At 41.8% G+C, this 26,794-nt stretch overlaps 2 protein-coding genes across 5 annotated transcripts in view; both read left to right on the top strand.

The window, feature by feature from the left end:
* Positions 1 to 11,531, top strand: part of LOC118776367 (calsenilin-like) — a 40,474-nt gene extending 28,943 nt beyond the window's left edge. For 2 of the 3 annotated variants that reach the window (XM_036526685.1, XM_036526684.1), the window contains 7 exons: positions 8,087 to 8,211; positions 8,919 to 8,988; positions 9,406 to 9,476; positions 9,820 to 9,927; positions 10,026 to 10,130; positions 10,435 to 10,497; positions 10,972 to 11,531. In XM_036526685.1, coding sequence (XP_036382578.1) covers positions 8,087 to 8,211; positions 8,919 to 8,988; positions 9,406 to 9,476; positions 9,820 to 9,927; positions 10,026 to 10,130; positions 10,435 to 10,497; positions 10,972 to 11,019 — 590 coding nt within the window. In that variant the 3' untranslated portion in view covers positions 11,020 to 11,531. Of the gene's footprint in view, positions 1 to 6,601; positions 7,207 to 7,740; positions 7,744 to 8,086; positions 8,212 to 8,918; positions 8,989 to 9,405; positions 9,477 to 9,819; positions 9,928 to 10,025; positions 10,131 to 10,434; positions 10,498 to 10,971 lie in introns of those variants that run through there. The other variant, XM_036526686.1, reaches the window with a different exon arrangement.
* Positions 11,532 to 17,446: 5,915 nt separating this feature from the next.
* Positions 17,447 to 26,794, top strand: part of LOC118775978 (solute carrier family 23 member 2-like) — a 32,046-nt gene continuing 22,698 nt past the window's right edge. The window contains exon 1 of one of the 2 annotated variants that reach the window (XM_036525984.1): positions 17,447 to 17,692. The gene's annotated coding sequence lies outside the window, so the exon portion shown is untranslated. The remainder of the gene's footprint in view (positions 17,693 to 26,794) is intronic. The other variant, XM_036525985.1, reaches the window with a different exon arrangement.

Genomic DNA, 26,794 nt, shown 5'->3' with positions numbered 1-26,794 from the left:
CTCCAAAGGATGGGGGGTCAAAACTCTGTTTGCATCCCGGTCTCAAAGGGATTGAGCTGTGCCCTCATTTTCTATCACTAGTTTTGAGCACTGTTTGACAGGCTGGCATGTGCATGTAGGAGAAAGAGGGAAGAAGTGTTAATGAAATACAAAATCGAAAAGGACACTAAATGAAGTTTTCCAAAAGTTATATTCCGCTTAGAGGGAACGTGTGTGCTCCCATGTCACATGGCCTCTCCATCATCATTTTCTGTTCTGTGGGTTATTGTACTAGTTTCGTGGGGAGTAGACTCAGCAGTATGTTGTAGTTACCGTGCTCCTGATTCAGTGTGTCAGCCAATCAGCCAGAGTGCTTCTGAGTCAGTCCATCAGAGAGTCAGTTAGTGTGTCATGTTGCCATGTCCCCCTGACCCCAATTTAGCGCTTGCAGTTCATAGTGGAGAATACTCCCTCAGGCACACTACCAGGACACGCGGGGCTTCACCTGTGCACCTTTGTGACGAAAATTTCTCCCACTTCTACAAGGATTTTTTTCCAGATGTAGAGATTTCTTCACGCGGATTTTGAGAAAAACAAGCCCCTCGTCGACTTTGAAAAGAAGCTGTTATTCTCTTCCGTCTCCTTACAAAATTGGATCTCTTCATCCCAGACCTCTGACGCTGGACTGGACACAAGGGGCAGGGTTCAGCGCTGGTTCGTACGCTTTGCTGTGCAAGGGTCTTCTCTGCGTCGGTCCACTTTGCTAGCCACGTTCTAATGCTGGTCCAGAATGCTTTCGGCTTCCCCCAGCCAGCTCGCCATCTCTGCTAGTCCCTGCTAGCGCTCTGCAGCTCTGCCCCCCAGCTCGGCCGAGTGCGACCCTGCCAGCCCACCATGGGGATTCAGGGCATGGAGCTGTTTGCCATTGGCGTGGTCATCATCCTCTTCATGGCCGTGCTCAAGCAGTTTGGCATCCTGGAGCCCATGTCCTTGGAAGGTAAGGGCTGGGGAGGCCCCCCCCTGCAGCTGTCATGGTTATGCACAGCTCAGACAGCTGACCGGCAGATTAATGTGATACTGAGGAGGAATTCCTTTAGGCAGCAGGCTTATGCAGTATTGGGGAGGTGAGGTGGAGGGAGCAGAGGTGAACCAGGTAGGCATTGCAGTTTGAGTCTGTGGGTTTGTGGTCCCCGTGAGGTGAGAAATGTCCTTAACAAACTTGATAAAGGTTTTGTTTGTCAGAATGCTCATTGAATCCTTTGGGGATCACATCCGGCATTCTCTTGACTGCATGGCGGTAAAGGAGTGAAAATAACCTTGAAACGTGATCATCAGCATGTAGTGGGTTGTCGCACGTTCCCGGGATAACCCTAGAATCTGAAGACGTGGGGACTATTGTGAGGTAATGTTGCATCATCTCAGTGGTAGCAATGACTAAAGTGAGCTTGGAGTGTCTGTGTCGCTCCTCATTTCCCAAAGGTGACAGGGTTCCTAAACTGAAAATAAAACAATTGTGTATTATCTTGTCATAACACTGACATGTAAATCCTGAAGTGTGGATAATAGAAGTATATGAAGTATAAATGAAGTATACTAGATTATATGCAGATCAGGCTAGATTTTCTGCCTTATATGAATGGATCCTGTTTGTCAAGGCTATTTCATAGCAATCCAAAATAGTAAAAACACCATGGAAAACTATTGCTAAGGAAAACCGGTCATTTTAAGGTCAATAGAACATTTAGACAAATTTAAAGTAAGAAAATGTGTAATTGTCTCAGTTGTCTGTTTTTCAGTTATATGATGATCTCTTGTAAAAGTCTCTAATGAGAAAAACTCTAATCAGACTGGTGTCATCCAATCGTAGCATAGGATGGTACCAGATGGAACTTATCAAGAACTGAGAGATAGCTGATTGGCAGTGGGTATTGTGTCGTTTTGACATCACATCTCTGTAAATGTATAACAGTTCACCAGCTCCTTTCTGTTACCCTGTAAAAGTGGCTCTGTTTTGACCATTGCCATGGATTCTATAGATATGTGATTACATTTGAAGGTGGGAGCTTGCAATTAAAAAAATTTGTATACCAAGTATTAAGTGAGGCATCTTCAACAGAAACGGAAATGTTGATGTTACAATTTTTTTTCAGAGTTCATGTTTTGCCTGGAGCCCCAGCCAAGAGCATTTGTCTGGCTGTCTGTGTGTGCCAACTGAACACTTTGTGTCTGCTGTCTTCCACTAATCGCTTAATAACACTTTGTTGGATGAACAGCACATTTTAAATGTGATATCTGCCCAATGGTGAATGGTATAAGAGGGATTTTCCAAAATGCTCGAACGATCTTTATTGATCTTTTTACACTGATACATGTAGACAAGATCACAGATAGACAAGGAAATTATTTTCAACATGTATTTATCTAATTCAGTTTGGTTATTATATGTCCATAACATTACATGGTTAACCAGCATGTTTGAAGAAATGCAATAATGTACTAGTATTATTTTAATGCATATTCTCTGTGACTCTACCGCCGGATAGTACTGTATGTTAAAGTGAATGCATATTTTTATCTTTTTTTCATTTAACTGAGGAATGCACAGAATTTATGAAGACTTTACAGAGAAAGGGCAGTATTTCTGACACTCTCAGGACATTCTATGTCACTATATTTATTGGTGTGACAACACCAGCTGCTAATGTACATAATACTTTTGTTAGGTTGTTGAATTGAATTATAAATGATCATATTCCGTTTTTTCATGTAATAACTCTTGCTATCAGCTCACATAGTATTCTAGTTAGCTTGGTGCTGATTTTATCATGTATCATATGAATATTTTTGCAACAATTAGCTTGTTACAGTGGGTTCAGTTTAACTAAACCTAAAAATTAGCATATTAAATATTGCATAATCAATGAAAACACCAGTAATAATAATTACAGCCGTTTCATGTTAAGCTGTTACAATATTTTGTAATACAATACAATACTTCACAATATTTTGTTTTGTCTTACAATGTAGGTTGATTACTAATACAGTATGTGTTGACACAAGGTCCCCTAAATGGCCCCAAAGCAAATAGTTTCATTGGACAAACTAAGTACTTACCAATAAATTGACCCTTAGAAGGCTTATATACAAGTGCATGATTCATCCGACACTTTCCCTGGGGTTTAATTTTCTCACAAAAATACCACGGGGAACCGGTTAACTTGATTGGGATAAAGTACTGTCATGAGAGAAAAATTGTGTTTTAACAAAGCTTGTCCTTATTTATGTGCTGTGGAATCATATGTATTCATTTGTACAGTTTGGACATCAATCTCTGACAGTACCAGCATTCTAAATGGTCAGTGTAGTCATCTGTGTGACTTCCAGTCAGTGCTAGAGTTTTCCCTGACTGCGTCCATCCTCTCTCTTAATCCCTCCATCCCCAGTCTCTCCCTCCCCTGGTCTAACAATGTCCCTGCCTCCTTTCCCCCAGTCCCCTCTCTTTTCATCCATCTCTCTTTCACTCCATCTCCCTCAGTTCATGTATTGAGGGAGTCAGCGCCTACACCCCAGTCTAGCATTACTTGCCATTAATTATACATGCAGTATTGAGCTGTCTTTCTTTACTGCTGGCTAAATATGGAGCCTGCAGTCTCTCGAAAGGAGCCCTGAAGGACACTGGCCACACCTCAGTGCCCCCCCAGGTGCTCACCCCCTCTTCCTACGTCATCTGCTTTGCACTTCCTCTCTACCTCTCCACCTCTCCGCCACTCCTTCTCACTCTATCCCTCCATCTCAGTCTCAGAGCAGCCATTGTTCTTACAAGACTCCCACCTATCTTTTGATATTTTCAATTTTTTTTTCTCCTTTCGTCTGAACCTCTGTTCTTTTTATGATGTTGAACGTTCCTTTTAATATTGTACTTGTCTGTCCCACAGCTTTTAGTTGAATCAATATGAGGTACAAAGCGCTTGTCTGCCTCTCTTTTCCCATTTGACATGACAGTTTCTGTTTTCATTACGATCATACAGACAGGTGCAATCATAAACGCAATTAGGTACCACTATGTGTGTGGTAGGTTTCAGATTGTCCCAAAGAGATCTCATATTTTCTTTATGCAGTGGAAGCCTTTCAAAACAAATCCCCATGACCCCTTCCTGACCGTCTCACATACACAGACACAGGTGCAAAAGGTCCCTGGCATGTTTTACCAGTTAAATAATTTAGAGCCTCACACCTGGCTACAGCTCATTTGACATCAGAACAGGTATGTCCAGTTGTGTGGGTCCTAGTGGTCACTCACCTGTGTGTGTGTCAGTGTATCATGTCTGTTTGTAAGAGCCCATGACTTTTGTCCTTTTGCAAAAGAGAATGTGTGAAAAATGCCTCTTCATCTTTCAATTGTATGCAATGAGTCAACATCAGATCAGCATCAGCAAACATAGGCAACTACATGCTAAACACATGCTTACACAACAAAACTGGTCAGATATTGTGAATTTGCAAAACAATGTAATTATTTTGACAGGAATTGTTCCAAGTTTACTTGGGGAAATCAAATGAAAAAATATAGTTACAGCTTAAAATAAAAAACTCACACAGAGATGAGAATGTTTGACTGTACCATCCAGAGAAAAACTGTCTCCATTTCAAGTGCATAAAAATACTCTATTAGTTTTGATTGCGGTTGTCACTGTTAAATATAATTCATAATGTTATGATCACAGTTATTATAATCATGTATGAGTATATTAGTAATACACCATTCTATACATTTCATAAATTGTATTTCTGAAATTTAGACTAAGATAACCAAGCAGCAGATGTGGACTTATGCTGCATAATTTGACCATTTGCATAGGTCCAACATAATTTTCCCTGAAAACTTCCAAGAAACTTCTAAGGTTCTGTGTGGGATTCAGTGTAACTAATGTAAATAATGTTACAGCATTCTACTATGTTTGACACAGCTTGTACACACTGCATATATTTTAAATGTTGTTTGATGCGTGGCCCTGGTGCACGACTCCAATGGATCTGGGGGGTTTGTTTAGAAGGTTTAGGAGTAATGCTGCAGCTATTTTTAAGAAAAGGTCTCTTTTCATGTTGCACCATGTTTATTTTTGGATTTGGGGAGGCTAAATAAATCTAATGTGTGCAGCGTCAATGTAATCAGATCTACTGAGGGCTAATGGCTGGGGACGTCTGAAGAAGATCGATAAGGCCTGGCCCGATATAGTTCACTTAAACATGAAAGAGCAGGGAACTCTCACTGTTATGTTTTGTATCTACCGTTCCCCTTATACCCCCACATATACTTCTCATTTTCTCTGTATACTCACTTCCAAACCAATACTACACCTTTACAACAAGAACTTTCCCACTTTGGATGAAAGGACAGTTACATAAAAGTCATTGTATTTTTTTTACCACTAGAGGGCAGTAATTATGAAAGCAGTCACCAGTCTCACATTGTAGAAGTCTGTTTAAATCAATTAACAGCAATAACAGGGCACACTTAATTTAGAGTGACTGGAAACAGATTGTCATTTTCATTTTTTCCCCTCTCATCTCTAATGATTTCCTCACTCAGTTTACCCCAGCTTCTTATGTTATTGATCTTTTTTGTTTTTTGCTTTGGCATAACCCAATATGATGTGTTGGTGTCATTAGTACGATAGAATTCACCGATCATCGACTAACAGAGAAAAGGACAATGACGCTTTACACAACTGGCATGTTACCAACTGTCACGGGTCTCTGGAGACCATCGGTTCATTGGCTCCCGCGATGATGACAGTATTAAGGCCTCTGACGACTGCCACATTAAAGAACTCAAGAGAATGGAAAGAACAATTAGTTAGGAACTAGTTCAGAAGGCTGGGGAGATGGGAATTAGGACACCTTTTCAGATTATATCAATGTGGCATCTTTAAAGGAATATTGATTTTTTACTTGTATTAAGTAGGATGGTTATGTTGTATTCAAATATTCAAAATTCATCCGTGCAGTACTCCTGTGTAGCTGATATACAACCATTTGCATACAAGTGGAGAAGATGTTAATTTGTCTAATAAACGGTTTACAACACCTCAGAGAGGTGTGTACAATGTCATTGTTAACGATACAAGAACAATAGTGGGTTCCATATGCTGATATCCGTGCATATTGATATTGGGTTTGTTGGCATTCCAGTGTGCATTTTGCTGAGGTCGTGATGCAGTGCCGTTTTTTTTTTTTATTATTCATAATTGATATAGATGTCTACATAATTGGAACTGGGTGTTTTTTTTGCCTCTTCTAGACTTGGTTGAGGAGTCTAGGCTAGAGGGAGGGAGTTTAATTCCCCTAGCCATTTTAGAAACGTAGGACAGAGTAAAAGGTTAAAGAGGAAGAGACAAAAAGAGATGGAGAGAATGACAGAGAGGAGAGTGGGATGGAAATCGAGAGGAATTACATGAGAGGAGGAAAGCAGAGACAGCAAAAGAAAGAACGAGATTGTGAGAGTTTTAGAGCAGCATAAAGTATTTCTATAATTTGATTGCCGCCAAGATTTTCATCTTTTTTATTTAACGGAATATCAGGTAGACACAGGAAATCAAGCAACTAAGGAAGATACCTTAGTTTGTCTCCCTCTTGGAGCGCTCTGACATGAATTTTTCTATAGAAAGAGAACTACATTGATTCTACAGAAAGTTTTGATAGTTAAACTGGCTGTTTTTCCAGAAGGGTTTTGAGTCCATCTACTCAATTTACAGAATTTGAATTTGTATTTTTGCTCACTGGAGATCGTCAACTGTGAGTATGTTCCAGTCACTATCAAACAATTAAGGAAGACATGTTTATTTACGTCAGCTCATCTTCGGTGATTCGAAACTCAGGCTAAACAAGGCAGTAAAAGTTTTGAGTCTTGATCTTTGGCCAGGACAGCTGTTGTAAACCAGCTCTGTGATGTGCTGTGAGTGTAATGAGATGTGGGCATAGATATTTGAAAGTGAGGGACTGGGAGAGGGGCAAGACAGCAATAAAGAGGAAGAGAAGACTGTGTGTTTGAGCGACTGGAGAGGTCTTGCTGGAAGCCCGGAAAGAGGAGTAGAGGAAAAGAGGAAGGAGCAAAGATGAGTGTGAGGTGGGAGACGGAGGGCTTGCAGACCGTGGGCATTGTCTGCCTGGTCTTCATGTTCCTCAAACTTATGCACCTGCTGGGGCTCATCGACATCACCGAGACAGGTGAGAGAGAGGACGAGGGTAAGAGCAGCAGGAAGAGAGAGGATGGATGTCTTTCAGAGCAGTGCACTTTGATACTGTGAATCATACCATTCCCTGATATGTGTAAATTTCTTTTTGTTTCTGACAGGGATGATCCACTGTCTTGATTGTCATTTGGGTCTGAAACAGAGCTCATGCATATAAAGATTAGGCACGTTCATCTTGTGTGAAGTGTTTTTAACTCTTTACTTTCATACCATGTCATTACTGCACAGTCATGTCGCTAAGAACTGCATAGACTTGATCATGCTGTGTGCAACTCAGGCAAACTGTTTCTGTCTGTCAACTTCATCACCTCTCTCTCTCTCCATTCCTCTTCTCCTTCTGTACCTGGAGTCCAGTCACACTCTTGAGGCGATGTGGTGTTTTGATTTAACCTGTATTTTTCTCTGTTTTTTCTCTCGCTCCTTCTGTCCCTCTCTCTCTCCTCCTGTTTCTGTCCCGCCCTCTCTCCATGTGTGTGCGTGTGCGGGTGTTTGTGTGTGTGTGCCACAGATGGTAAGTAGTAGCACGACATAACCCTGACCAGTTCTCTGTCCCTCTGAACTTTCTCTCCTCTATCGCTCTAAATCCATCACTTTCTGCTCCTGCTCTCTGTTTTTCTGTCTCTTTCTTTCTTTATTTACACTTTCTTTTTACTCTGAGTTTTCCTCCTTTTCTCCCCCATTCTCACTCTTTTTTACTTTTTACAATTCGGTCTTGATCTCCCTCCCCCTCCTCTTTCTCCCTTGCAACCCACACCTTACCCTCAATTTTGCTGTCCCCCTCCCCCTCTCTTCCCGTTCACCCTCCCTCCCTCTCTCCCCCCTCCCTTTGTCCCCCCTCTTTCTCTCTCACACAGACAGCAGCGACAGTGATCTGGAGCTGTCCACAGTGCGGCACCAACCAGAGGGGCTGGAGCAGCTGCAGGCCCAGACCAAGTTCACCAAGAAAGAGCTGCAGTCTCTCTACAGGGGCTTCAAGAATGTGAGGCTAGGCTCTATGTGTGTGTATGTGTGTGTGTGTGTACTTGCGCATACATACGTGTGTGTGTGTGTGTGCGTGTGAATCTGTGTGTGCGCATTCCATATCTGGGACTGTATGTGTATGTGTACATGTGCAAGTGTGTGCATGCAAGCACGATGTGTCTACAGTTTGAATGTTTTTAGAGTTTTCAAGGACACAAAACTTTCATCACCATCACCTTGAGCACACTCAATTAAAACTGAAATCAAGGCATGTTCTCAATACGCAAAATCGCTCAACTTTTTTACAAAGATACTTGTAAAACTACTGTCACCTGTTCCCATTCAACTATTAATAAACTCTTGAGTTGAATGTATTCCTATAAACTACATTACCCATGTAACCTCAAATTTGCCACTGTGCACTTCTGTTCCTTCACAGCAACGAAATTTCTTGGACTGTAACACTCCATATAGACATCAATCCATCAGAAACAGAATCTAAGATGCTGCCGTGTACACGAGCGTCTGCTTATCATTTTTTTATAAAATTGTAGCTTGTTATTTTTGTTTTTGGTCTCTCAGACTATCCCGGTAAGGTTTCATTCAGAGTAGCTGTTGCAATGTTACAAAGATGCTCATGTTTCTTCGAAGCTGTTCCATTAATAGAACCAGGATTGAATTTTAGTCCTCCCTCCCTCATTCTTTCTCTCTCTCTCTTTCGCCCAGGAGTGTCCCAGTGGGCTGGTGGATGAGGACACATTCAAGTCCATCTATTCTCAGTTCTTTCCCCAAGGAGGTGAGATGATCTTCTCAAAGTCACCATTCCCACTTCGTGATCCCGTTTTATGATGGTTAAATAAAGATTTAAGCGAAGGCTTAGGCAGTCCTTGTGATGCCAGTAAGGCTGAATAAAATGGAGAGGGAGAGACTGGATGTAAACAGCACTGAGGTTTATGAAGATATGAATGAACATGGGATGGTGGTTTAAAGCATGAGGTGGAACATATTAGCAGGAAATACAGAGTGAAAAAAGGCGCCAATCACGATAAATCTACATAAGATAGTACATAAGACTAATTGGGAGTTATAAATATCATAAATAATAATGATGAAATAATAATAAATGCAGCATTTTATATCTCTTGAGAGTAGTGGAATAAACACTGAATGTTGGTCTAGTGAATGAATTTGCCCTCACTTCCTTTATCTACAGATGCTACAACTTATGCTCATTTCCTGTTTAACGCGTTTGACATAGACCGAAATGGCTCCATTCGCTTTGAGGTGAGTGCTCACTGCATGCATTCATAATGCTGTAATCACATCCCAGTCCTCTCATTACACCTGCACATTCACCAGAGTTAATGACCATACAGACCCAAGAGAAACAGAGGTGGTTGCGCTTGTTCATCAATTAATGAACACAGGCACATAAGTCCATAATCACATGCATGGGAACTTGGTAGGAGGGTGTTTTACAACCCTGTTCATTCAGAAGAAAGGCCTGCAGAAGTACTGTCAGTCATTGGCCCAGCAGCAGGGGGTTCATTTTGCAATGCGGACCCATTGCAGTCTCAGTGAACGTAACAGTGCTGGTGTTGTTGCTGCTTTATGGTGTCTTTGGCAGGACTTTGTGATTGGACTGTCTGTGCTGCTGAGGGGTTCAGTGACGGAGAAACTGAACTGGGCTTTCAATCTCTACGACATCAACAAGGATGGGTACATTACTAAAGAGGTGAGGGCCTTATGTGCACAAGTGAGTACGTGTCATGTGGGTCTGTGTTATTATCGTGTGGGTATGTTGAACGGGATGTTCTGTGTGTGATCTCACAGGAGATGCTGGCAATAATGAAATCCATCTATGACATGATGGGAAGGTACACTTACCCCAGCGTGCGAGATGACGCCCCCTTTGAACATGTGGAGAAGTTCTTCCAGGTGCTTGCACCCCCCCTCCCCCACCCAACCCCTATACACACACCAGGCTCGTTTCCACGTACAATATAAACATATAATTGCCAGAGTTCATTGCATTGGGTTGGTTCTCGTTATTCTGAAGCATACAGCATTTTTCCCCTCCCTGATCATTATCCACAGATTTAGTTCTTCTGGGATTTTTGTGAAAAATAGGATTTGGTCAGACAGCTGGGAAGATTAATAATTAACTCTACTGGGGACAAAATTAGGCTGACGCAGTGTCCACTAATTGCTCCCTGTCTCTCCCTCTCCCTTTCCTCTACAGAAAATGGATCGGAACCGAGATGGAGTGGTGACCATTGATGAGTTTATAGAGACCTGCCAGAAGGTACGTTGTTCGCACATAGTCAGAAAACACAGAGAATGTCTGCTGTAACTGTAACTTTAAGACTGGGGCATACTTACACAGTAACACAGTACAGGAAAGTCTATACATTGCAGCACAACACAAGAACAGCTATAGGTACACATAATAAAGAAATATCCTGTGAGTGAGAGCATCTGCTAAATGGCAATAATGTAATGTAATCCATACATTGCAACACATCACATGATATGACACAGCACAGGGACAATTTATGCTTATTAATTTATGCAATTAATTAACTCAACACAGGAATGCTCATACTGTGTACTCTTGCACCTGTGACCCAGCCAGCTCATTCACTTCTCTTGCACAAACCACTGTAACACAGTCACACACATGCTGTTCATCAGAGAGTACATACTAGCACATTCTGCACACAGATGTGTTTTTCAAACAGCCCTCTAACTCTGAACCCCTCCCTGTCTGTACATTTAGGATGAGAACATCATGAGCTCCATGCAACTCTTTGAAAACGTTATCTAGAACCAACAGAAACCCAGAACAGACTCTCCCACCCTCCACCCTCGCCACCTGAAAGTAATCTCCCTCACCAACCTCCAACACCCAAAGCACACCCTGTCTCGCTATGCCCTGAAAGTGGGTGATAAATACACAAAGGACCACGGCATCTTTTTTTATACTTAGCTTTTAATAGAGATCCCTGTATGCGCAACCTTCTGCTGCTCAAGAGGTAAAAGCACTGCACTTGGACCCACCTCTTATGTGTGAATAAAAACTTTGCCTCAGATGTACACATTGAAGACAGAAGATAGTTACTCCATTAACCTGCAGACTTCCCAGGTTCTTGCCTTTTCTAGTGGACTTACTGGACAATAGAAAAAGTATAATAAAGGACAACCTTTTTCTGACGTTGGAAGTTTTATGGAGAGTAAAAGGGTTTAAGAGGGAGAGATGCCGGCTGTTTGCTATTTTGTTTTTTTGCTGTCATTTTTTTCTGGCAATTTCCAATCCATGAGGCCTATAACTGACTACAGCCTGCCACTTTCCTGTCCCTGGAAGTCCAGCATGGCCTCATACAAACTGGAGTAATGATTTTTTTCGCAATCATTGTTTCTTGGAAGGTGTGAGAGACTTCACTTGGCATGCTGGAGGAGATTATTCTCATGTTTAAAAAAGCACTCACAAAAATTACTGGAATTGAATGGCTTTTGAAACAAAAAGAACTTTTGCATGTTTGTATGAAAACTTGTCATTTGTGGTTCGCTTGGACTGAGAGAAATACAAACTTTGACTTTTGACCTGAAGATATCTAACACACACAGTGTAGGGGGAATGATACGCCTGTGGAACCATACGTGGCATACATATGAAACATATCCTACAGTTGTAATGTTTAAATCTTTATTGAAGTGGCATATGCACAGGTATGGAGAGGACATATGTTTACTCTTTGATTTGACTGTGTATATGGGTTATTGGGCTCTGGATGAACTCTGCATCCCAGGTAATACACTCTTTCACGCTTTGATAAAGACTCCAGTCAGCAGCTTTAGTAGGCTACAGAATGGCTGTTAAAAAGCATGATCTGCTCAATATAGTCATGCAGTAAACACCCAAGAGTTTTGTGTTATGTTGCGGTTTTCTATAGGATGATTCCTGATAAATGTCCTAGTACTTCCCTCATCTTAAATCCATCAATCCATTCTGCATTCCAGTCCTACAACTTCAACTACGGACTGAATTGAGTTGGGCCCCTCCCCACTCTCACTTGTTTTCCGTCACAAGCACCTGGACTGACAATAATGTATTTTATGGTAGTAGAGTATACAGGGCCATCCTTCAGGTAATGGAAGCTCGCTCAGCATCCAGCAAACTGTGATGATGATCTCTACTCCTGTTACACCTGCTAACTGCAGGCTGCCCTGACAAAGTGCTTTGGTTGGAAGAGCAAGTGCAACGTTGAGGCAGTTCCGTCTCTGGTGTGTTAACGCCATCCATTCATTAAAACTTCTCTCACACAGCTTCAACCAGAATTAGACAGGGAGGGGGTTGTGGGCTGGATTACCTGGATCAGGGCTGGCCAGATCTTGGCTTCATGTAAGCCGCTGGGTCGGAGCACACGTGTGTGCTGTGATCAGCCTAATCCTCCACCCCTGCGGCTCACTGGCATGCCGTCTGTCTCTGTGCAGAGCCTCTCTATTAATAGGCAGGCACTGGCACTCAACTCAAAAAGAATTCTCGCCGCTGCTTCCAGTGCATCCAGGCCAGGACATGACAGTTGCTCCATTCACAATAACCCTGTACCTGTTTCTGTCCTTACGCTCCTCAGAACCCTGTGCGTAACTGTGCTGTTCGCTCCAAGCACCTGGGAGCACTCTGTCCCTGCCTGGGGTTTCCAAACGTGCATGCTCTGCGCCTCTTCCACTGAAGTTATTTTGAGTCTGAGGCGTCATCTTACAGAACAATAGTGTGAACCAGAGATTGGCTTAAGGAGCGGTGTTGCGTGCCAGTGCAGCCCATTGGACCAGACCCATGCGTGAATATGAGCTCACTAGAGTGCACTGAGTTGCCTAGGGAGCTGCCAAAGACCTATGACCTACTTGAGATCTGTGCTCCTACTGACCTACATCCCTCCTGAATGAGAGCTGCTTCAGATCAACCACCCTGCAGTTACCCACTGGTCCCCAGCAGAGGCAGGGCAACTACCAGCCTACATCTGAGATACTCTCCAGTGACCGGAGACCTGCCAATTACTTCTAGCATAGAAAAAGAATTTACCATGCACTTTTCACCTATAATCACAGTTATACAAATTGTACGATGGTGCTGCATAATTCATCATAAGCTACAGTGTGAAACATGTGCGAAGCTCAATCTGACCAGTGGTTATATACATTTAACTGTAACCTACATCTTCAGTCACCATTAGTTAATGCACTCATCACTGGGGCTGGGACTGACCACTCCCTGCTCTGCCAGTGACAAACCACCACAGCTCCTGTCCAGCTACTACTTTCTTCAATAAGAACTCAAGTCAGTGTTTAATTTGATGTTTGATGTGTTTTACTGTGTCCCTAGGACTTACAGGCATGATTGAGCATTCTAAGGAACCCAGCACTCCTGCCTCAGATAATGATATATAGAAATTGAGTGAAAATTAGTGAAAATGAAAACAACTAAAAAGTTGAAATAAAACTGACATTCACAAATCCTCTCAGTGGAGGATGAAGTACTGAAAGGGAAGGCCCCAGTTTCCAAAAATAAATGTGCAGCCATTCATTTAGTGATGAGATTTATATTCACTGAATCCACCTCTAGAAAATAAAAAGATTGTCAGTGACAGAATGTTACATTCTCTCACTCTTGCCTACAATCACTAATGCAACAGTTGGGCTCTCATTCAATGGCAACATATCCTTAGGCACTAGCAAAAATGTAAATTATTGCTCAAAAGGCCTTGAAATTTTTTACTGAATTTGTTTTGAAATTCTCTCTGTGACATGTGAGTTTAGTTACACTTTAAGATAAAAAATTTAAACTCTCTGCTATTTGATGGAGCTTTTTTTGCGGTTTCTGCTGTTTGTCAAGGTTATGGTCCCTTGTACCCTGAGTCAGTTGGCACCGTTACATTATACAGTGGTGTGACCTCCCCTGCCAGCCATAGTCACGCCATGCAGCTATCCTAATCACAGCACTGCTGTAACAGAGAGGATCAGAGAGGGAGGACACATAGGAGAGGGGCTGGGGTCTCAGCTCTATGTACGCATGGAAATGATCATAGACACGTTTCTCAGCCAGAACTACTGTAAAGGCATAGGAAACACAAAGGTGTATTTAAGGGGAAATTACTTCAAAGACACCTTTGATTCTGACAGAAAAAAAAAGTGTTTTTAATGTGGAAAAGTCATGGCCCTGCAGTAATACCCTGATTTCTGTCTCTATACATTACGGTATTTAAACAATGCTGTTCTTTGGGGCAAGAAGCCCAGTTTAAATGGCCCATGACATGGATTGAACAGAACTGGTTTTAGCAATGTCGCCCATCAGACCAAGACAGTACGTGCATCCGCTATCTTACCATCATAATAAACTGAGCATTGCATGGAAAATATCTGCCCAACGCGTAATGTAATTACGACAGAGTTACAGCAGTGCGTCTGTTCATGCACGCCCAAAAAAGGGAAATCTGAAAGCCAAAAGATTTTAGATGCAGTAATGAGATTTGTTTCAGATGTTAGAGTTGATGAAACTAAGTTTGGAATTAAGCTAAAGGTTACTGTCTAAAGCTGAATGCAAACAAAGAACAGAGGAGCCTGTCCATGAGAATGCCTCATATTGTCTTTCCACCTTTTTTTCCTCCAACAAAACTTAGTTAGCCTCCAGGTATCCTTAAGAGATCTTAATGGATAACTTTTTGTTTAATATACTAAAAACTGCTGTTATTGCCCCACTTCTGGATCAGTGCTCGATGGACTGACTTCATAGATTCTGTAAGATACCTTTCAGTTCTCTTGCCTGCTTTGTATAATAATGGCTTTGGCTTCAAATAAATATTTTACTTGCACCTGATGGATAATGTTTCTGCTGGTGAGTTTGTGAGTTTGTGGGGTAATGATATTACCAGCATGGAAAAATATCATGAAACAAGTTGAGGATGGATGAAGCTCAAACATACTGCCGTTGTGTAAATTTTACACACTGCATGGAATGAGAGGGAAGCCTGCTTTGGATATGCAACATCACCCGGCAATAAAATGCAAATGCCAACTAAGTTATTTAAGTCAGTTATTCAACTGCTTTTGTTCGTTTCATAACTTGAAAAAGAGGTTTCACAACAATGTGTGGCTGGGTTTTGATTGGTTAATGTTAGAATGATGGTTCTGGATTTCTGGTGATATAAAAACATTCATTTGGGCCTGCTCATTATTTAATTCACTGTTACGATGTGAAGTATATCTGATGCTTTTGACCTTCATATAAGGCCCTTTTGAAATTTATAATAGCTGCCTCAGATTTCTCCAGAGAAATGTGAGGTTCCTAAAGATCACCACTTGGTGCCACTCAAGAGCAATATAAATCTGAAATTTGTGTACTGTAAGTAGGTGGACAGTAAATTTTGCAATTGAATCAAGATGAGTTTTTTCAGGTATTAATAAATACATTTGATTAGCCTAGTACAAAAAAGACAAACAAAAATACATCTTTTAAAAACCCAATCAATACACATAACTCACTTGTATCTTTATTAAACTCCATTGTTTTATTATCACATGAATTTGTATTATATGACAAAACATTGTAGAAGTGTTTCTACCTCTAATTATTGAGTAGCCTAATATTAACACTTCAAACAACGGGAGTCTGTGACAACCAGAGGTCATGGTACAATTACCTTCAATAAGTCAGGACAAAGAAACCACTAATCTAATCAGAAACCAGATCCAATGCACAGGTTATTAACAAAGCAGGTTACTAATCTGAACTTCACCTCCTCATAGCATAACTATGAAAATGTAGTTAGAACCTTTAGGTCTTTAGATAGAATCTTTCAAGAGAATTGAATGAAAGATACTTATTATTTTGTAATCCTTAACATAGTATTCAGAGATGAAAGTAATTTTTATCCTTGAAATCCAAACACATTTTTAAATAAAAGGTACTGTTAATGTGCTGGCTCTGGCTCATTTGACTGACCATTTTCCTGTCCTTCCTTTCAGGTCTCTTGCTTTGCTTTGCATGATACCAGCAGTGGCTTCATATGCATATTTAATCTACATCTGATTAATCATTTTCTTCTGGTGAGTTCATGAGGGAAGTAGAGTAATGAAGATATTACCAGGATGGAAAAGTATCAGGAAGCAAGTTGAGAGCAACTTACTCAAATACACTAATGCATTATATTACATTATTGTCATTTACCAGATGCTGTAATCCAGAGCTAAATTTTTTACAATTTTTTACGTTATCCATGTATACAGCTGGATATCACTGAAGCATTTCTCAATTAAGTGCCCAAGGGAACAGCAGCAGTGCCGCAGCAGGGAATTGAACCAGCAACCTTTATGTGCTCATTACCACTATACATTTACATTTATTCATTTGGCAGACGCTTTTATCCAAAGCGACTTACATAGGTTACAGTTCTGTACAATGTTATCCATTTATACAGCTGGATATTTACTGAGGCAATTGTGGGTTAAGTACCTTGCCCAAGGGTACAGCAGCAGTGTCCCAGTGGGGATTTACAAAATTACTCAAATATGTTTGCTATATTTGGGTATGGACTACCCTGTGGTAAAATGCAAACACTAAGGTGTGGTTGTTCCGTCATACCAATTTGTTCGGAACCAAAAGAACGGTTTGATGAAATGAAAGAGACTGTGAAGGCTGGGATTGCAAGGCTACACTGGCCTGGAATTTCTGCAGTGGAAGGATCAGAAATTCCAACTGACGGAATAAATATAGGTATTACGTTTATGTTGATTTTCCACAAGAATTCGAGTCATTCACGTACTCATTCCAGCTAGCGCATAATCTAGATTTGAGTCGGGCTGTGAATGGCATATTATCAAATTGGGTAAGGAAAGAAATGACTTTGCGAATGTAGGGCAATTAAGTAATGGTGCAATGATTAGGAAAGACCGCTAGAGGGTAATGTAGAGCAAGAATAAAATCATACAGATAGAAAAAGATGGGAAGACGCCATTTTTAGTTTTAGAAAACGACAGGAGATAGGAAATGAGAGCATTGAGAGAAAGAGGGAGAATGGGGGAGGAGGAGAAGAGGCTTACAGCACAAGCATGTCCCATGCATGGATTGAAAAACTGATGACAGTCATGGTTGCATCACGATAGGGGACGTCCTTGATTGGCTCTGATTCTCCATGGGAGGTGGAATGGGGAGGGTCTTGACGTCATGGTACTGTTTGAGTTTGCGCAGTAATGTTCTCTGCCAACCCCGTGTCAATGCGCTGTCTGTATTTGAGGGTGAATTTTAGAAGATACGGTGTGGATGTTAGGGTACAGTCGCACTTGACTGGACTGAAACTCAGGACACTTACTAAGAGCAGATCCGGGCATATTCTTGGAATATCAGATAGAGATCACTGTGTGTAACGTTGCCGAGAATATTGTCACGGGGGAAATTGCTGAAACAGAGAACGGTTCCTTCCAGTTTTACCAACGTATCCTGACAGGTGAGCAAATAATTGAAATATAGCTAGCTACAACTAAAATGCCACTGTATTTTATCGACGTAACATTAATCCTCGTGAACACAATAAAGAGTAAACTAGCTGCAGTTTGCGTGTTATCTAACAGGCTATCTACCTATCTATTTTACCATCATCTTCACGGTACAAAGTAAAACGCGGAACTGTGGAGTCGATCATGCCCCAACAACGTGCGTAACAAACCTCACAGCTATATTAGCTAGCGTTACCAAGCTCTGTGCGTTGATTATGACTTATTTTAATGGTTAGTCCTCCGGCACGCAACTATTTAGACCCAATGTAACGTTATTTGGTGACAGTGCCTTTATACACACATTAAGGTCCCTGTATACGTCTATGGAATGACCGCGTTTTCAGTGTGACTTGATGCTGTTCAGCCCAGAGCGTGAACTCTGCAGTCTGGGCTTAATAAAAATCCGACTGTAACACACTGTTTCGGGCATGGTTTCCTAACTCCTCTGGTTCCGCATTTTACTATTGACCTTCATTTAAATATACGGTGTGTGTGAACATTAGCCTGCTGTCAGACTAACGTTAATTGATGTGACCCCCACAGCGCCTTACAGAAGGAACATCCAGTTCTGTTCTGTGGTTAGATAAAATACAGCCAGCTGTGAGCCTGTTAACTATATTTGCCTCACAGGTACAACACGCGCTGACACATATACCTGATCTGCGTATGTCTGGCGAAAATTGTTAATGTGGCTATAGCGTGCTGTTTATATGACTGCTAACGTGATGGGTTAAGGTAGCTAGCTGTCGACCCCAATATACAGAAATAACGGGAAGATTATGTATCACTAGCTATCGCAGATGGCCATGTGTTCATTTTGGCATGTGATGTGACGAAGATTATATTGTGATGCACTGCCATTGTTTTGTGAGTTGTTGCGACTGCTTTTAAAAGCCTAATGAAGTGATGGCAATTTACCGCTGACGGATGTACATATTAACTCCTTATGGAAAAAATAAAGTGATACAATTTCCTATATTTGAAATACGCGACACTTCCGTGCAATTAACCGTGGTTATCTAACTTATCGTTATAAAATACCTGACAATGTTTAATTCGAGATCTGCGCACCGTCCACCAGTGGTAAAACACACAGTTCCGACTGGTTTTATGTAATTATCGAAATGAGTGAGCGTTTTCACTGTGAGTCACTGGGAGTTTGGTAGTGAGGCATGACAGCACCTGCAAGATATGGGAAGGGTTGAGATACGTCAGATTAGACCACCACTTCACGGTTTTCGCAGAACTTGATCCCCTTGTATACAACAAAACGTACTGTGTTGAAGCGTGATCACTTGAACGAAGGCGGGTGTCATTTAATCTGTGTGAAAATCTAAGGGGTTTCCTCTGTTAGTGATAGTAGGATATCAGTAGGATATGATTATAACTCAAAGCGGAGCAAGGCTTAATTTATATGATTCTTTCTGGTTTTACCCACAGCATTTTCTTTCACCGCCAGAAATACAGTATTTGTAGATGTTATGTTCTTCAGCACCAAAGTTGCTCAGCACTAGAACGGACTGAAATGCTCAAGATCTGAAAGAATTCCTTACGGCAGTCTTCAAGCAATGTGCACCCATTAACCAGTAACGGAAAGGAGGGTCGTATGACGGGTTTTATGAACCACATTACAATCCCATATTTCTGGCCGAGCTGCTTGAATAGCCATAGACATGGGAGGCAGCGGAGTTTTGTAATTGTACAAATGTAAAAATGTACAAATGTAAAGTAATTTCACACCAGTTTTTCTTGTTACGGGGGCCAAATTTGAAATGACATACGGCATGGCTCAATTTATTCGGTACATCTTGTGCTAACTGCACATGAACTCTGCTCATTCGAGGAGTACACAAATCGCATGTGAGCTGCAGATGAACATATGAGCGTTATGTAACAGAATTCTCACAGCATACAGTAACAGCTAGGATATATTTTGTAGGGATCTATTATAGTACTCCTGCACTTACATACCTGGTTTTTGCTGCACATATTGTCTGTGATAACCTTGACAATGATTCCATACATAGTTGCTCATAGTTGTTTGTTTCCAACCTCTGAACTGTTATTGTGTCTTAGGTGAGTCTGTATGTCAGGCTCTGTGATTTCCTAAAAATGCTCCGCTTCATATGAGGAATGAACGGAGCCGAGTGTAATGTCCACTAGGGTGACCATACGTCCTCTTTCTCCCGGACAGGTCCTCGTTTAGAGACGCATGTTTTGGGTCCCAAAACGAGGACATGTCCGGGAAAAAGAGGACGTATGGTCACCCTAATGTCCACTGAGACAGAGTTTGTAGTGAGTCTAGATTCTAGACACTGATCAGTGAGTGAACTGCCCTCTCAGTTTTCTCCGTTTCCTCCAGCATGCGCACCATGTGCGGTGAACAGAATGGGCTGCCATTTGCTCCCTGACCTTCACACTTCCCGTCTGTGTAGTGCATCTCTGAGTGACCCTACATCTCTTGCTCTAACCCTCGATGCTGACCTTGCCTGGAGCTTCTTGCAGTCAGTCTGCTCCAGTTTCAAGGAACTCTTAGAAATGATCCCACTGTCTCCCACAAACTGTCTCTTACAGACTTGCACACTCCCTCACCTTTTAGTAGCTATTACACTGTTGAGTGTGTTTGCCTAAGCTGAGTCGAGCGCTCTTAAGTTTTTACCAATGACGTAGGAGAGTGTCGTGTTAAATGCTCTTGTGTTCACTCGCTGAATCGTGACTGGATCTGGTCCTCATTACACATTGCACTTTCTCCTATGTAGAGCGAAAGCTAAGGAGCACTGTCTGTGTTTGTTCAATTGTGTAATGTGTACGTAACCAGTTGGCTATGCCACCAGTAGGATGGTCACTTGTCAGTGCACTGACCTTCCCCTTAATTGATTCCATGCCTCCTCAGTGTCACGGCTGGTCACACTGGCCCTATCACATTGCAGTTTGTTATGTGACAAGTGGAGTGCGTTGAGCAGGTGACATCCGATGTATCCGATGTAAGCTGTGTTTAATGCTCCAGAAACATCAGGTTTAAACAAACTGCTGTACAAGGCACCTCCATCAGCAAAAACCTCTTCTGCAAGGCTTAGCTTGTTTGTTTGCAGAATACCTCCATTTGATGGTTTTTTTTTACTTTGTGCTTATCAGTCCCTGTTTTCTTATTGTTTCTCATCCTTTCTGTCTTAATCAGTCATTCCACTTGATGATGGGATGTGTAAAGTCATCTTCTGATCTTTTTCTCGTCCTTCTATCTTAATCAGTCATTCCACTTGATGATTTGGATGTGTAAGGTCATCTTCTGATCTAGGTGATTGAGACTCATTTTGAGCAGATGAATATATCTGGCCACTTTGCCTGAAAATACACAAACACAGCCTGTTTAGAGTCTTCATCAGCGTTTGCATTTGTGTACAGCATTACACCATATCACGAAAACTAGAGTCTTGGGTTAGGTTTTAGAAATCAATGCTCATGATAGCCCAGGTGAGTGGATCTCATAGAACACAATAGAACAAACCCCTCTTGTACGCTGAACTGCAGGCCGACTGAATTGTAGCCAAATTGAACTGACTGCTGACCCACATTCTTTAACTCTCCTCTCTTGTTTATGGGGTAAGAAAAATCACTGATGCACCACTGATGCCCCTTCTGAAGAACAGCCCTCTGGGCCTCCTTGTGGAGTATTAAATGTCCAACAGCATAGGCCAATTAGTGTAGGTTTGTATTGATCTGTACAAGCAGATGGAAATGAACAGCACTTGTGCTGTAGACAGGATTGTCGTGCCACTGTGTATTGCCTTGTGCACTGGGCAGCACTGTGATGTGCAGTGGCTTGGACCGGAGTGTATACCCCAGGCTGTCTTTGGCAGCCACGGTTAAAAGGTGGCAGCATACTGTGGTCTCACGGTTCACACAGAGATTTCTAAAAGAATAAATATTTGCTTGAATTGGAACGTGCGGAAGAGTACATTGGTGGTGCTGAAAAAGGTTCTCTCAGTGCAAAGGTTCACTCAGTTTGTGACTGGCTGAACTGGCATAAAGGGATCGTGACTTGGTTAAAGATCCAGTCAAACAGGTTATCAACTCATAAAAGACGCACCATTCACAATATTGTGTAATGTCTGTGTGACTGTTACATTGTTGGGAATAAAGGTGCAATGAACCGAAGGGATGATTGACTGGTGCCAGGATAGCAAAGATGAGACACTGGGCACGCTCAAACAAATTCATGCCTACAGACTGATCTGAGATGGGTGCTAGGTTGAAATAACATTGTTACAGTCAGATACACAGAGCAAGAAGCAATAAGTAGTGCTTACTGGTCATCCAGAAGATCTTCTTCTTTTCCTTACAAGCCCATCCTTCACAGCCCCAAAACCAGGCTCTTATGTGACAACATGTACATAATACGCTCATAATGCTCAGTTTAGCTCCTCATTTCCATAACATGCATGTTGGTCAGAGTAACGTCATCCCAGAAGAAAAGAAAATGGTTAATGGGAAGGTTGGTGTTTGTCTCCAGTGAACGTGTTTGAGTCATTCAGTCAACGATGACGTGTACAAGTCGTTTTGCGTGCCCACAGGAGATGAACGCGCTGGAAAAGGGACTGGAATTGTCTGTGTGAGGTTGGGTATTGTGTGGGTGAGGGTAAGGGAATCACTGAAACTGATTGAATGTGAAGCATGCTAAAAGCACTCCGATTTTGCAGGCAGAGTGCAAACCCTGTGGCCACCAAGGTCCCTCAGCAGGTTCCCTGTGGCCTGGTGACATCTCTCTTATGTGCCTTTTATCCATGCCCTCTGGCCCCAGCTCTGCACAGTGCTGTCACCCCCACCCCCATGCCTCACCAGTGTGTACCTTCTTAACTGCGACATTCGACCTCTTACCTTGGAATTATGAATCTCCGTTGACCCCTCTTGCACAGCATTGTCCAATCGCCCGACAGGATTGTCAGTCAGGTATTCTGGTAGAAGTCTGCATTTGTTCTCTCAACCAAACACTTGATCAGAAATTCTGATGTAAAATGATTTTAAAAGAACCATCCTGCGCCAATTCCTGTGTCCTTTTTTTCTTAAATTATGAAGCAATTTGGAAAAACATGAAAGAAAAGTCAGTTCCATGCTGAATGAAAACCTCACTGAATTAGATTACAAAAATAATACCTTTTGAGGACCAAAGGGTGAGGTGGGAGGTGTTAGACGTGTGGACCTGAGTAAGAATTATGAAGTCAATGTTTAAAATGAGGGGACTGTAATGCCTTTTATGCCTTCTTAGTGACAATGGAATTCTGTGAGATGCTTTAATTTATTAAGTCAGTCAAGTAACAGATTTCTCTGCTGTAGGTGCAATTTCCTAATTCCCCTGAACTTCCAGTACTCTGGTGTAATCTCTGGAAGATCTTTGTGTAAACAAGATACTGGTTTGAAAGATAAACTAAAGTCGTTTCTCAGGTCACATGTCTTCGACTCTTAGAACAGCGTTTGCTTCCGTTCTCAGACTTGCAGACACACACTGACTGAGGTACACAGACCTCTTATCTATTTAACGAAGAACATTATTTAAACTCACACACCCTTGTGCTTCTCTGCTCTTTGTGTTCATATTTTAATCTGTTTCTAGGAAGGAGCCACCTCATTAGCCCGTGTGGTGGTTGACATGAGCAGTGGGTCATGTGTGACTGCTAGCTGCTGATGAATGGATAAAGGCTCTTTTGCTGTCTTTACGGGGAGGAAAAGCTGAAAGGACTGAACGGATTGTTCTCTGAAGGGAAATTTAACTCGCGCCACAAACTGACAGATATCTTCCTGTCTGATATCTTTATTTCATTACATGTATGGTGATCCCCACCTTTGAAAATGGGAAGAATGATTGATGGCAGCTGTAGATGAATGCTGTATTCTATCCAACGAGTGAAATATGGGGAGTGTCTTCTATTGCCCCAAACAGCACTGTGCACTTTGATCTTTGTGGGGAGGAAATGGTGATGTATGTTTTGATAAGGCAGTGACAAGTTTAGCATTTTGGGCATTTTTATCAATCACGGGCTAGAGGCAGGCAATTATCAATAAACATGCTAAATGGAGACTTTTTTTCCTTCTGTCATGACTTTTTTATTTTTTATTAAATTGGCAATAATCTTTATGATGCAGGTTCTACCGGTTCCACAATTCATTGATAAGGTATGTAAAATTGGCTTTGGTTTACATTTATATAATAGCTTTATGCTGTCCAGAAATTTGTAAATGTAGATATACATTTGTGAACTATAATCAAAACATTTCCAAGGCCATAAAAAATTCTTGCAGTCTGAATTGTTAACTTGTGCTGACAAACATCAAAGTGATTAAGACCAGTTTTGGAAAGCAGTGGGACTGGATGTGCCAAAATTCCAAAATGTCATGGCTTAAAAATTGCTCTGTGCTAACTGGTTGTCTGGAGTAGATTTTAAATGTGTTTTGTTATGTGAAAACAGCATGTTGAGCTTAATTAAGGTGAAATTCTCAGCTGTCTGGGCAGCTGGCTGACCCCTATTAGAATCAGTTATGAATGTTTTTAGATATTTTTTTATAAAACCAAATGCTCTGTGAAGTGACAGGAGCACAGGGACACGTGTGTAGTGGATGATCACTTTGGTCATTGAACTCCAAGGCGTTATTGTCAAGACAAGGGGATTCCCTTAGTCTTCTGACTAAATTCCCAATCTGGCTATCTAATCATCCCCCAGTATAATTTGCTGAATAAATACCCCTTTGTCCACCGCAGCTGTTGTGTGGAGAGGTATCTGCTACAGAATGGCTGTTGTGCTTCAACTGGGATCAGGGCAAACGCCCCCCTGATGTAGGTGTGAGAGTGGGGGAATGTTCTCATATGCTACATCGACTGAAGGCCGGGTTCAGAAGTGTTCACGGTGAAATGCATACACCTGTCAAATGTAATGGTAATTGATTCGAATAGAGTTGCCTTGCCTTGGTTTCATTTTTGGCTCCTTGTTAACACGTAGCCTGATGGTCCACACAGTCTGATGTCTGACTGAAAAAAAAAAAAAAATCCTAAACTCATTTGTGGAATTAGACCTGAAGCCTGAAGAAATAAATGGAAGGACTGATTAAGAATACAGTTAGGAAAATAACCCTGTGATACAGTCAGGGAAATATAGCTTATAAAGTTGAGCAGGAATATAAACAAAGTGCAGTACAGCAGTTGTGCAACATGGTGTGCTCACATGACTCACCTGGCACTAATTTGCAAACTCTCCTTCACAAATCATTTCACTGACTTGTACCCGTTATGGATGAAAAATCCAATCTGACTCAAGTGTACCCTCAGCATGAAAAACACGCTCTTGGCGTAGTGTTAAAGAGGCAGGTCCTTCCCGCAGGGTGCTGGTTCAGTTCCCAGGTGGGGTACTGCTCTTGAGGCGCTTAACCAGAATTGCTTCAGTGAAAATCCAGCTGTGCAACTGGATGAAATGTAAGCTGTTTAAGTCTCTCTCCACCTTCTAAGCAAAGCATAAGTATGTCACACCATGTATTTGTGCTACTCTGCACCCCATTAACAAAAGCCACTGTTTGACTGGATGACATGAGAAACTTTGGCTGTCTATGCCCTTGTAATGTCAGTCAGATAAGTTCAGACCCACACCTGGGGGCATGCAAGTCTGGTTTTATAAGAGGACCAGAATGGTTCTGGCAATCATTTACATCTCTCCCAAATTGCCTTATTGAAATCAATTCATTTGGCTTTCAAATTGCCCATCCTTGTTTGTCTTTTAAAATTACCTCTCAGATCACAATAATTCAACTAGTTTAAATTTAGCCATTCATTTAAAGGCATTAGAGACCCATTCTAGCCCCTGAGGAGCACGATCGACTTCCTGTGTCCCACAGTATTGCCTGGGTAGCTCAGTGATCTGAACTTCCCACTACAGCACTGCAATGAGTATACTGGGGTTCCTCAAAGCATAGCTATTCCCAGTCCCTCCTGCCAGTATTGCTGAGGTTTTTGGCCACCCTGTTGTTTTTTAGAGGTGGGGACCCATTATGGTCCTTGAATAGATGCTCCCTCCTTATTTTGGTGGTCTTCAGTTGGCATCCCGAGGTCCCAGTGTGAATGCTAATCACTTAAACAGCAAATGCAGGAGTTTGATCCTCCCTCTGGCTGCCACAGGTATATATGGCTGTAATTAAGTCACTCAGCACCATTCTGTTGATGAGGTCTTGTTTCCCCTGAGAAGGTTGCAACCCTGCCTTGAGAAAGGATATGTAAGGATGCTTTACATTCTTAGTTTTATGTTACGTACAAGCAGTAGGGTGTGTTTTCATGGAAAGCGGATTTTAAGAAAGGGACTGGTTCCTGGAAGTATTGATAAAGGTTTTTTTTATTGTAAATTTTGTTTTCTGCTGTATTTCTGAGCAAATAAGACTTTCTGTACTTGTTCTGTCCCTAAAATTATCACATATTTGCCTCACTGGTCACTTCTTTTAGAGTTGAGTTCATGACATTCAGCTCAAGATAAATGTAAAATGTAAAATTGTCTGTGCTACTAAAAGGCAGAGGTAAAAAAATTTGTCTCTCATTTCTTAGACTTATTCACATTGTTGTCTTGTGGCCATTTGAATAATGTGCTTATGGGAATTTTTTTTTTTTATGATAATGCCTGGTTTTGACATTTAATATAATAACGGTCACAGGCACACATGTACATAAACAGGTCCTTAGACATCCTCAAACCTCTATAAATTTCTCCACCTTCCAGAGAAATCAAGACATCCTGTGACAATCCAGTAACACAGGCAGTTCTATGATGTCTCTTCTAGACAGTGCCTGCAGATTGACCCCTGAGGCTAGGGCAGGTCTGTGATGTCTGTGCCGAAAGATTCGGGCGGACAGCACAGGAGAGTCCACCTCATAAGAGAGGCACTGTTACATTGCATCAGCCACTGCGTAACATCACAGTGCTGACATCAGAGGGGGGCTTGAACTCTTGAGACAGGGCAGTGCTGTCACTGTGTCACACTTGATCTTAACGCGCTCTGACGGCCAGATCCGGACATCTGGGCCTTTA

This window comes from Megalops cyprinoides, chromosome 4 (assembly GCF_013368585.1).
Source record: "Megalops cyprinoides isolate fMegCyp1 chromosome 4, fMegCyp1.pri, whole genome shotgun sequence".
Lineage (NCBI taxonomy): Eukaryota > Metazoa > Chordata > Actinopteri > Elopiformes > Megalopidae > Megalops > Megalops cyprinoides.
Note: the sequence above shows the minus strand (reverse complement) of the source record. Positions and strands in the feature narration are given on the sequence as shown.